The 12,191-nt window shown below is 48.3% G+C and overlaps 1 protein-coding gene across 2 annotated transcripts in view; it reads left to right on the top strand.

The window, feature by feature from the left end:
• Positions 1 to 1,379: 1,379 nt before the first annotated feature.
• SNX27 (sorting nexin 27) overlaps positions 1,380 to 12,191 on the top strand; it is a 56,515-nt gene continuing 45,703 nt past the window's right edge. For both annotated transcript variants that reach the window (XM_054997727.1, XM_054997718.1), the window contains exon 1: positions 1,380 to 1,766. In XM_054997727.1, coding sequence (XP_054853702.1) covers positions 1,423 to 1,766 — 344 coding nt within the window. In that variant the 5' untranslated portion in view covers positions 1,380 to 1,422. The remainder of the gene's footprint in view (positions 1,767 to 12,191) is intronic.

The following is a 12,191-nucleotide window of genomic DNA, read 5'->3' as shown; positions in this document are numbered from 1 at the left end:
CCCTCGAAATGAGCCCTGAGTGTTGGAATTATCTTGTGGGGTTCCATAGGGCATAAACATATCCCCTATATTATTCAACCTTTATGGAAAGCCCTTAGGAGAAATTATTTGTTGTTATGGACTTAAAGGTAAAGGTAGTCCCCCTGTGCAAGCACCGAGTCATTACTGACCCATGGGGGGACGTCACATTCACGACAGCTCACTTTAGAAGTGGTATGTGAAGAACTGAGCTGTGACTCACGAAAGCTCATACCCTACCACCAATTTTGTTAGTCTTATAGGTGCTAGAGTTCAGTTGTAATTCCAGATTTCCAGAAATCTGGAGGTTGGCAAACCTAGCAAGAAAGGTAAGACTATAATTAAATAATAAAAGCTCCTTCTGAGCTACCTATACTCCAGTCTTAAGCCCATTGATTTCAATGGGCTTAGACTGGAGTAACTCTGTTTAGGATAGATCAAGATGGGTAGCTGTGTTAGTCTGTCAGTAGCCGTGGAAAAGAGCAGGAGTCCAGTAGCACCTCTAAAACTAACAAAATTAGTGGTAGGGCATGAGCTTTGAGCTCATACAAAAACTCCACTCAAGACCCAATCTCAGCCGCACAGAGAAGAATGCTATAAGCAGCCTGAGAAACAATCCTGACATTATAATAAAACAAGCTGACAGGAGAGGAGCCACTGTCATAATAGACAAGAGAGATTATGTAGATATCTGAAGTGAGCTGTGGCTCACGAAAGCTCCTACCTAGGGTTGCCAGCTTCAAGATGGAAAATTCCTGGAGATCGGGGTGGGGTGGGGGGGTAAACCTAGAGAAACCTGGAGAAAGTAGGGTTTGGGGAGGGAAAGGACCTTGGCATAGCTTAATTCCATAGAGTCCGCCCCCCAAAGTAGCCATTTTCTCCAGGTGAACTGATCTCTGTGGGCTGGAGACCACAGTTGTAATTCCGGGAGATCTCCAGCCACTACCTGGAGGCTGGCAACCCTATTCCTACCGTACCACCAATTCTATTAGTCTTATAGGTGCTACTGGACTCTTGCTCTGTTTAGGATTGCACTGGAAATCTAGTTAGTGTTTAAGTCGCCACTGAACCCCGATCTTGCCCTTCTGAGATTTCCTTAAGCTTTTTAAAGCAATAAAACTACATTTCCCATGAGCCACCGGCGCAGCGTCGAGGACGTACTCCAGTTCTCTCGAGCCGCCATGTTTCTTCCAACTACATGTCCCAGCAGCCTCTCCAGCGGATCAGGCGGTCGAGGAAAAGACCCGGCGAGCGTGCGCGCAGGCGCAGTGTGCGGAAGGGGGCGCGCGGCAGCGGCGGCGGCTACGGAAGCCGGGCTGGGCGGGAGGGGGCGTGGCCGGTCGCGTGACAGCTCGCCTGCCGTGTGTGAGGGGAAGCGGCGGAGCGGCGTCGGCTCTCGCCAAGATGGCGGACGAGGCGAGCGAGGGGCTGCCTCGCTCGGTCCTGCCGGGCCCCCTACGAGGCGGCGGAGGCGGAGGAGGCGGCGGGGGCTCGTCGTCCTCCTGCTCCTCCTCGGCGGCCGCCGCCTCCTCCTCCTCGGGGGCGGCTCCGGCGGGGCCGCGCGTGGTGCGCATCGTCAAGTCCGAGTCCGGCTACGGGTTCAACGTGCGCGGGCAAGTGAGCGAGGGCGGGCAGCTGCGCAGCATCAACGGGGAGCTCTACGCGCCGCTGCAGCACGTCAGCGCCGTGCTGGGCGGGGGGGCGGCCGAGCGCGCCGGCGTGCGCAAAGGGGACCGCATCCTCGAGGTGTGAGTACGGGGGGCGGGGCGGGGCGGGGGGCTGCCCTTCCCCCACCCTCCTTGGCCCCCCTGTCTCTTTTCTGCGTCTTCCTTGCGGGTTCGGGAAAAAAAGGTGCCCCAAAGGCTTGATTTTCTGTATATCACCTGGTTTTCTCCCAGGATGGTAGTTTAAGGAGTGGGGGGAGGCCCTTTGGGTCTGCAGCAGAAGAACAAGATCCCGGTCCAGTAGCACCTCAAAGATCAACTAGATTTCCAGGGTTTTTAAGGAGCTGGTTTATTGCAGTTAGTTTCAGGGGGGTAGCCGATTTGGTCTGCAGGACCAGATTTGGGTCCAGTGGCACCTTAAAGACCAATTGGATTTTCAAGACTTTTAGGGAGCTAGTTTATTGCAAATAGCTTCAGGAGGGCAGCCCCTTGGATCTGCAGCAGAAGAGCAAGATTCGGGTCCAGTGGCGCCTTAAAGATCAGTTGGATTTCTAAGGTTTTCAAGGAGCTCGTTTATTGTGGATAGTTCCAGGGGGATAGCTGTGTGGGTCTGCTGTAAGAGAGCGAGATTCGGATCCAGTAGCACCTTAAAGACCAACAAGATTGCCAAGGTATGAGGTTTGGCGAATCAGAGCTCCTTTGGTCAGATACCTGACTTACACCCTGGAAATCTTGCTCTTTAATGGGCCTTATAGCTCTAGTAGAGAGCCTAGTTGCCAAAGAGAGAGAATGTATTTTGGGCTACATATTCCATAGGGAGTCAGGCAGAAGTACTGAGGAATTGATCTGTCCTTTCTCCACCTACCTGCATCTGATCATGAGATCAGCAGGATTTGAATCTAGAGGTACCTTAGAGATCTATGAGATTTTCAGGGTATGAGCTTTTGAGAGTCAGAGCACCCTTCTTCAGATATGAGTAGGAATGGAGATCTCTAAGCCTTTATATCTCAGCCAAAAGGCTCAGGGATCTCTGTTCCTTCCCATATCTGAAAATCTAGCTGGTCTTTACGGGGCGACTAGGCTCAAATGTGGCTTTTTCCTGACACTCTACCAGCTTCAGAATAAGTTGGCTCTAGTCCCTGAAAAGCTTCAGAGAAATCTGAAGAAGGAAGCTTTGACACTCAAATGCTTCTACCCAGAAAATCTTGTTGGTCTCTAAGGTGCCACTGGACTCAAATCCTACTGCTCTACTGCAGATTAACGTAACTACCTACCTGAAACTGTCTTCTGCTAGAATAGCATCTTATTAGTCTTTAAAGCCCCCGCTGGACTCCTCTTGGTTTTTGTTGCAGCGCTCTGGCATGCCTGCTCCCTGTGGAATTTAAATAGTTTAAGAAAGGAACCCTTATTGAGGGGCTCCTGTTCATTGCAGCTCTGACATCCTTTTGGGATTGTGGCTAGCCTGAATGAACAGGCCTCTCTCTCTCTGGAGCCTTCTCCTTTGGCCTCTGTCAGTTACTGGTCATGTGTCCTCACTTTCTGCCTCACCCCAGTACACATTTCCCCACCCTATTGTATGTATTTTTACACGTGTCGCCTTTCCCAGTTCTCTTGTTTCTCTCCTCATAGAAGAAAGGTTTCAGAAGGATGCGATCCTCCTCCTGGCAGCGTCCCTCTCCTCCCATAGTTATATATCCATCCCTCTCACCTCTTTCCTTTGAGCTTCCCGTTCCCTCTTTTATTGGCAGTGTAATTGTTGAGTGGAGATCTGAGTGGGGGCAGGGTTGGAGGGTCGTTCCTCCCGAGGAAGACAGGCAGGGCTGGTGAGAAGGGAAGGATTCTTTCTCCTTGCCCTCAGTTATGATGGAGTTACTCCTTCTCCCATTGTTAACTGTGGCTTCTGCCGCTGAACTCCTCAAATCTTGCCTTGCAGTACATGGTTTATTGGGAATAATTAAGGCTTTATGAATTCTGTAGGAAGTGTGAGCCACCATGAGCGTTTGGAGAGGTACAAAATGAGATTTAAAAAGGGGTTTGAAAAAAGAAATGGATGAGAATCTATGTTTTCCTTGTAGTAATCTCTCTCTTACCGTGGATGATCTCTTATCACCCACCCTCCCCTGCCAATCTAGTAGGCTGACAGCCGCTTTCATTTAGATGTAACGCCCCTGTCAGGCAGCTTGTTCGTAAGATATCCTTTGGGGGGAATGAGGATGGGGGTTCAGGTTGGGAAAGGGCATTTGCCCCACAGTGGTGAACTGTTGGGCTGAAACTGATCCTGCTTCTTGAACTGGAACTACCCTTGTAGAGCGTTTCGAAGCTGCAGCTAGACCGCTGGGTGGGGCCAGATACCAGGAGCACGTGACCCCAATATTACAGCGATTACACTGGCTACCAGTCCACTCCCAAGCCCAATTCAAGATGTTGGTTTTGGCTTTTAAAGCCCTACATGGCCTGGGACCAGGGTATCTGAAGGGCTGTCCTGCAGGTTCCTTTGCAGGAATTAATATCACAGGGAGAGGCCCTCCTGATTGTCCTATCAGCTAAAGAAGCCCACCTGGTGGGTACGTGAGAGAGGGCCTTTTTAGTGGCTGTCCCACAGTTATGGAACGGCATTCCCAGGGAGATGCGCCCGGCCCCTTCGCTGTCAATCTTCGGGAGGCAGCTGAAGACGTTTTTTAATTAACTTTCTTATCATGTTGCTGGTAGTCCTAAACTGTTGTTCTTCCGTTTTGTTTTTATCTGTGATTTTATTTAGATTGTAATCCTCCTCGAGCGCCTGTGTGGTAGAAAGGCAACTAACAAATGTTCTGAATAAACTGCCCAGGAAACTTTTCTTGGTATCCTGTAGGGTTAGAGAACTACTTCCTCTGCAAGCCTGGCATGGCGGAAGCGTCGGGGCAGCGGAGGCTGGTGGAAGGGCTTTTGCTGCCTTCTCGCCTGCCAGGTCTCTCCCTGCTGCCTTCCGCTAAAAACGGTTAAGGAAAATATTTCTTTGTTTGCACGGTTCTGGTAACAATCTGTTGACAAGAGAGAAGCACCTCTTTTTGATATGGAAAAAGTCGATAAGGTTTGGATCCCTGTGGTCAGACAGGCATGCTCCATTAATAAAAGTAACTGCTTACATACTGTTCTTCTAGACACTAGTCGTCAGAGCTATGAACAAAGACAGTGTTTTTATTATCCCCAAAATACAGCTGGGGAGCTGGGCTGAGAGGAGTGGCTTCCCCCAAGGCCACCTGCAGACCTGATGGCAGGAGCGGAATTCGAACCAGCAGAGTGCTGGTTTGCAGCTCAACCGCTTAACCACCATGCTACAGCAGCTTTAGGATCCCTTTTTTTTTCTCCTCTGCCCATGCATCTTAAGCAATATTTGGGTGCGTTGGATGACTCGAACCGCACCTACGCAGCCAACATCTCTGTGAGGTCAGTTGTTCTCTGAGCTAAGCAGTGTTTGGAGTTCCTCGGTCCTGTTTGGGGCAGATGAGTGGAAAGAAAAAATGTGTTAAGAAATGTTTTAGTGAGCTGAAGAAAATAGCTGCGACTGGTGTTTTTCCATTTCATGAATTAAATCATAGGGGGTGGCCACCTGGTTTAGCCTGGTAGGGACGGGAGGGGCTGTATGCTTTTGCCTTCTGTGGGCTGATTATTTCATGCACTGTACGAAGGTGGACCATTGTAGTGCCTACTTGGAGTGATGTCAGTTCATTTCTTTTACAAAAGAGGACGAGTCTTTGCAACTGCAGAGGAAGCAACTCTTCTAATGTGTTGGAGCTACTGTGAGGTGCCTCAAGCAGTTCTCTAAATCAATCAATACGGCATAGGATCGCAGTCCAGAACCCCCGGACTCGCAGGAAACAGGAAAAATAATCTTGAGAACTCTAAGCCAAACATTTGGGGGGGGGGTGGCTCTTCTGGCGAGGCAAAACAGCCTGTATAAAGTTTCTCTCTGAGGGTTGGAAAAAGTGGATTGGGCAACTCTTCCATGGATGGAGGATCTCAAACTGGTTACACTTTTTTAGCATAGCGGCAGTTATTTTGGTTTTCGCCATTAGGAATTGTTCCTAGGTAGGCATTTTCAACCCCTGTTTTTTTTTTAAAAAAAAACAACAACTCATCCTTCTGAGCTCATGAAGCTGCTTTCTTTTGAATCGGATCTGTGGTCTACCAAGATCGATATTATCTGCTCTGACTGGCAGCATCTCTCCAGGGTTGCAAACAGAGGTCTTTTGCATCACGTGCTGCTTGATCCTTTCTTTATTTGGAGATGCCAGCTATTGAACCTGGGACCTTGAGTCCGTCTGGCTGAAGTGCATATATTGCTTTAAAGTAAGATATGTTTGCTTTCTCTTTGCTTGTTGTAACTCTAAGGCCTAAAGATAATAAGGTTTTTGGCCTCGCCTGGGTTCCCATCTTGAGTTGTGTCTCTTGAGCGAGTGCCCTTGGCAGTGCTTATCGCTGGGCTGAGAAAAACATGCCCAGCTTTTCAGTGTTGTATTTGTTAGGGATCCAGACACCTGAACCTTTTCCCAGCTACAGATGAGCAGCGAATACTGTGAGGGTTGGTGTAGCAGCACGATGAAGAAGAAGAGCCCTAGTAGAGCGTGTGTTTTGCATGTAAAAGGTCCCGAGTTCAGTTCTGGACATCTCCTGTCGAAGGATCTCTGGTGCTGGGAAAGACCTTTCTTTGCCTGAGACCCTGGAGAACAGCTTGAATAATACTTTGCTTGATGGAGCAGTAACAGCCTACGAGAAACACAGTTGGATCAGTCCATAGAGTCCCATGTCGCCATATCCCACAGTGGCCTCTGAATCTGGAGTTGCTGACTCAATATATGGCTTGGTATACGTTTTAAAAAAATACATACAATTATGAGTATAGGTTGTGGGATGGAAGCGTGCTGCAGAAATCACAGCTCAGCCCCGCTTCATTATCCCTCTGTAACACAGAAATAATAATACCTTTCTGCCTTGCTCAGTTTTGTGGGGGATTACTTGAAGTGCAGCGATCTCCGCAGTTGGAGAGAGGCGCTGTGTAAATAGTGTCGTTCTGCTCATCATTCCAGTACGTTCTGGAACTCGTGGATTCTTGCGAGACGCGGGCGTATTCCTTTTGGAGTTTGTGCAGCAAGGACTTGCGGGAAGGGAAGAGGCAATTTTTTTGAAAACCAGAGTAAGATTAGTGAATTGAAATTAGCATGTTTGGCCCTTAAAACGACTTAGATCAAATCCCTCCAGTGTATCAATGGTATCTGACGAAGGGAGCTCTACTCTCAATAGCTTATACCCTAGAAACTCTTGATGGTCTTTAAGGTGACACTGGACTGGACCTTTGCTCAAGCATTGCTGTTGAGATTCTCAGAACTGCTGGTAGAAGCTTTGATCCGTAACTCTTCATTATCAGAAATAAAACCTTCTGGGGCGCCTGGCTGTTGCGGTTTCGGCACGGGTCACCCCGAGATGTAGACCTGATTTTTTTTTAGCATTTGGTATGAGAGTCCATGTGAAGAGGGACTACTCTCGCTGTGCCGTACCGAGTTCCTTCAGTCTGCGTTGGCTCGGACTGTAGCCATTCATCTTAAGAGTAGCAGGTTTTTTAAACGTTTTGTTGTATATTTTGTTTTGTTTGATTTTTAGTTGGTAATTGGACATCACCTTGGGTGTAGCAGTTGGTGTAGCAGTTGGTGGCATGGCATTCACGAATTTTATAGATCTTTAAAAAAAAGAAAGAAAGAAACCAGGAAGAAATGCTCAAACACTCAAGTTGAAGGATCCTTTGATGGACCTGTGGATGCAACTCAGCATGTTGGCATTAACACCAATGGAACCAATTTTTGTTGTTGTTATCTTTTAGCTAGCTGGAAGGTATTGGCAGCCTATAAAAGGATGTTTATTTTTTTAAAAAACCCAATCACCTTGGGATACCCTGATTATGATAAGATTGACTGTGCCAAATGAAGTAAATAAACGAGTCAGGTATTCTTGGAGGAAAGAGCAGAGACCCCCCCCTCCCCCATTGTGACTTCTGCTGAGCATGTATCAGACCGTTCTTGAGTGATGCTTAGAGTTTGAATAAAATCTTTCTTCTTGATCAACGCCTCCAAAAGTGTACTTTTTAAAGAAAATTTATTTTGGTTGTTGTCGTTTCTTATATTTTAATCCCACCATTCCTCAAAGGATACGATGTCTTTGGTTTTCCCTTCCTTGTTCTATGCTTGCAACAGCCCTGTGAGGAAGGTGATGTCGAAAGAGAGTGACTGTCCCAAGGTGGCCCAGTGAACGGAGCGGAGCACTGATCTTGGGTCTCCCAGATCCTACTTGGTGATTTTAACATCCCTGTATCATGCCGGCAGCGGGGCTGGCGGTGTCTCTTTTGGGCCCCAAGCAGAGCAAGGACTTTCCCAAGAGGCAGTTCCCGGGACAGAACCTTGAACCTTTTGCATGCAAAACATTCTCTACCGTGGGCCGCGGTGGTGAAATACTGGGCAAACCACAATGAATTCCCAAGCCGAGCAAGCTGTAAAAACCACTTGTTGTGGTCATGCAATAGAAAATGCACCCGCAGTGTGTTTTGTATCAGTTGCTGCCTTGTCTCTGTTTCTTCGCAGTTTCATCCCCTGGCTGGTTCCTGTGCCCTCTTTGCCCTCAGGCCACGTGCCTGGTTTTCAAAACAAACTTTGCCTGAAGCTGAGGGTGCCCTTCCAGAAGTTCATCTTCAGGCCTTGGGGGCATGTTGGCTGTGAAATCCAGGGCTGCTCTTTTGTAGGCACTAAGCTGAAGTGCTGTGTAACTGGTGTCTGTCTGTGTGTGTGTGTGGAGGGGGGGATCAGCCTCTCTAGCCCTTTTGGAGACAAAGAGTGTTTCTGCCTATATTGTTGTGATGGATTGGTGCTGGGCCCCCTGTGTGGGTGTTCAGAGAACAGACATTCCTGAAGGAAAGAGATGCTGGTATATATCACAGTGCATGGGAGGTGGTAACTGGGCGTGTTTTGTGGAGAGGTGGCAGGGCGTGCGGGATGGTTGGAAGATTCAAGCATTTCAGGCGTCTCGGGCGACAGTGCCCGCCTCCCTTTCATACTTCCTGGAATGGGCCCGGTAGAGGGACGACAGGGGGGAAATCCCTTTCCCTATTGCTCAAAAGTACTTCTGTTTCTGTTACTTGGGGAGTCCGAAGGCAAGGTTTGGAGTTCTTGAAAAAAGCGGGGAGGGGAGCTGCTGTAGCACAGTGGTTAAATGGTTCAGCTGCGAATCAGCACGCGACTGGTTTGAATCCCACTGAGCCATGAGCGCAGTTGCATAAGCCACTCCTCTCAGCCCCAGCTCCCCAGCCGTATTGTGGGGGATAATAATAACACTAACTTGTTCACCGCTCTGGGTGAGACACTAATCTGTCTAGAAGAGCGGTATATAAGTACAGTTTTATTATTATTGTTGTTCGGAGAGAAGCCAGATGTCTTTGGATTGTGACTCCCTCATACTATATATGTTATGTGGCCTTCAGAGCTCCTAGCTTAAGGGTGGTACTTCCCATGTTTCTTTGAACCCTTTTATAAAGCAGAGGCGCCTGGAGTGTTATCTAGGGCAGCAGTCTCAAGTGGGTCACAGAGCTCCTATAGAGAGCATCCCCCCCCCCCGCTTCTCTGCGCACGTCTACTGAGAGGGGTGGTAGGGCAGCAAGGCAAAGTGTCTCAGTGGTGGAGAGGATTTCTGCCTGTCCGTAGCCCTTGGCTTGTTCCCCTCTAAGGAGCTCCACCTGGTACTCCGTTTGCAGCCTGGCCTTGGCACCCATGAGGTCATAATTCTGGCCCTCCACTTCCTGTCACATGGCTCGGACACCATGTGATTTCCTGGCACATGCTCGAGCTCAGTGAGTTCTGTGCTATAGCCGCTGGGTCATTGATGTGTCCTGGGAAGGGTTAAAGATCACTGGTCTTGGGTGCACAATTTGTTTGCGTGGGGCCTCTAGCGCTATGGTGCTTAGAGACAAAATGCACCCTAGATTCAGCCCTTCTCCACGCTGTGGGGCAAGATCAGTTCAGTCATTTTCCTGGGAAGTTTGCCTGCTGTTTCTGCTCTTCCCTTGGCAGGAGCCACTGATAAGCTGCAGAGGCAGTCAGAGATTCCTCAGTGCGGCCTGAAAATCCCTGCTCTAAAGCACCGCAGAGTGGCCGTGGCGGTCCAGGTGCCTCCCGCCCGTTTCCCATCCAGTAACTTCTGCAGCCTCCCTCTGCAGACTGTCCGTTTCTGAATGGCTCTTGCAGTTCCGGAGCGTGGAACCGGACTCCTTAAAGCCCTTGTTTCTTGTCCTGTCCTTGATAGATGTGGTGAATCACTGGCTCGTACGCCTGCCTGTGCTGTGGAACAATGGCCGAGCTCTTTATCCTGCAGTGCTGAGGCAGGGATCCTTAAAAGGGCGATTTTAAGTGCGCTTTCGCTGCAGGGAGCACGAAAAGCAAATTGATGTGAATTTCGAACGTCTTTGGATGACTCAAAACGGGTCTTTTACGTGCTGTGGAGGAAGAGCCCCATTATTACCTCTCTGCCCCCCCCCATCCAGGTTCATCCTGCCACCTACCCTGTGGCTTCCGTCTTCCTGGAGTGGTGGGAGAAGACGCCATGGTGTAAATGTAAATTGTCTCCTGTCCCCTTTCATCTTGCCTGTTCCATCTTGTTGGGAGGGGGGGGTTCCCTTGGGAAGCACAGGGCACCCGGAGGGTGAGTGTCAAAGCTTCAAGAAGGGGTAGCGTCCTGAAGCAAGGTGATGCAGCCGAGCTGTGGATGGGTTGAACGGTCCCTGGTAGAGGATCCTCAGTGGGACCTCCCTTGGATTTGTGGGGCGTGTGAGTGCGACCGCATTCTCACTGCCACACCCTCTCTCAGTGCAACTTAAGAAGAGCTTAAGAGCTACCACATTTACTCGAAAACAACCCTGAATGTGAGACTTTTAAAAAGTTACGTACACACACATTGTTATTGGACATAACTGTAATTTGTATGTGAATGTAAGACAAACAGCTGGGTTTTTTTGTTATGGTATGTGAGTGTGTTATGTGCCGTCAAGTCGCCTTCAACCTATGGCGACCCTATTAAGGAAAGCCCTCCAAAACATCCTATCGTTAACAGACTTGCTCAGATCCTGCAAACTGGAGGACGTGGCTTCCTTTATTGAGTCCAGCCATCTCGCTTTAGGTCTTCCTCTTTTCCTACTGCCTTCCACTTTTCCTAGCATTATTGACTTTTCCAGAGAATCTTGTCTTCTCATGATGTGACCGAAGTACGATAGCCTCAGTTTTGTCATTTTAACTTCTAGGGAGAATTCAGGCTTCGTTTGATCTAGAACCCAGTTATTTGTGTATTGTGTTTTTGGCTGTCCGTGGTATCCGCCAAAACTCTCCTCCAGCACCACATTTCAAATGAATCAATTTATACCTGGGGGGAAAAACCCCTAGTCTTGCATTCCTTCTAGTTCTGTACCCCATTCTGGCTTGGTGGGGAAGGACAGAGGGTAGATAGAGAAAGGTTTAAAGATTATTTTATGTATAGTCCGCCTTTCTTACTGACAGTGTAAGTCAATATGATTACCAGCTGGGATATTCAATAAACAATACAACAGGGTATGCATCACAGAAATATGTCCAGAAGCAGAAACTGAACTACAAGAATGCAAAAGCACAATTCGAATATAGGAATACAGAGATGAAACATTGTTGAAACAAACACAAGTACTTTAAACCTGAAATATTAAACAAGGCAGAAACTACCCAGTAAGAGCATATCTAATGTCTAATCTCAGGCCCAGAATTACTTATGTTCTGTTCCAGCATTTCTTCAACTCTGTATCGGATTCTTGCTAATGCAAGAATCCGATACAGTCTTTGTAAATTTGTGTTTATTTATCCTTCAAACTGACTATATTAATCTCATACTGTGTCTCAGTGAGAAAGGTGGACTATACATGACATAACTAAAACAAATAAATAAAACAAAATAAATTTTTGTCAATAGACAGTACACAGTATTATAGTCTACAGTCCCAGTCTCTTTACCAAAGCCTCTTTCCTGTAAGGACACCCTTTCCTTACAGCAAAGCCCTGTTGCCTGGGTAAAAAAGCCCTCCTGAGTAATTCAGTTTTGCATAGTTTGTGGAAAGCCAAGGGAGTGGGGAGCCTTTCCAAAATGTAGGGGCTGCAACAGAGAATGGAAAGTTGCTCATCTTGCCCCTTTACAGAAAGCCATTTACAGAAGGCCCTGCTGAGATGAGCGAAGCTATTGTGGTGGAACACATGGGGAGAGGCAGCCTTGGAGATATGAGGGACCCGGGTCATGAAGGGCTTTGTAGGTGATGGTCGGTACCCTGAACTGAACCCAGTAACTGATAGGCAACTGATGGAGCGACTGCAGAATGGAATAATATGCATTCTCCACCTAACTCCTGAAAAGCCCGTTTGGTGTAGTGGTTAAGAGCAGCAGGACTCTAATCTGGAGACCCGGGTTTGATTCCCCACTCCT

This window comes from Eublepharis macularius, chromosome 1, assembly GCF_028583425.1.
Source record: "Eublepharis macularius isolate TG4126 chromosome 1, MPM_Emac_v1.0, whole genome shotgun sequence".
Lineage (NCBI taxonomy): Eukaryota > Metazoa > Chordata > Lepidosauria > Squamata > Eublepharidae > Eublepharis > Eublepharis macularius.
The sequence above is the reverse complement of the archived record's forward strand: the minus strand, read 5'-3'. Positions and strand labels throughout refer to the sequence as shown.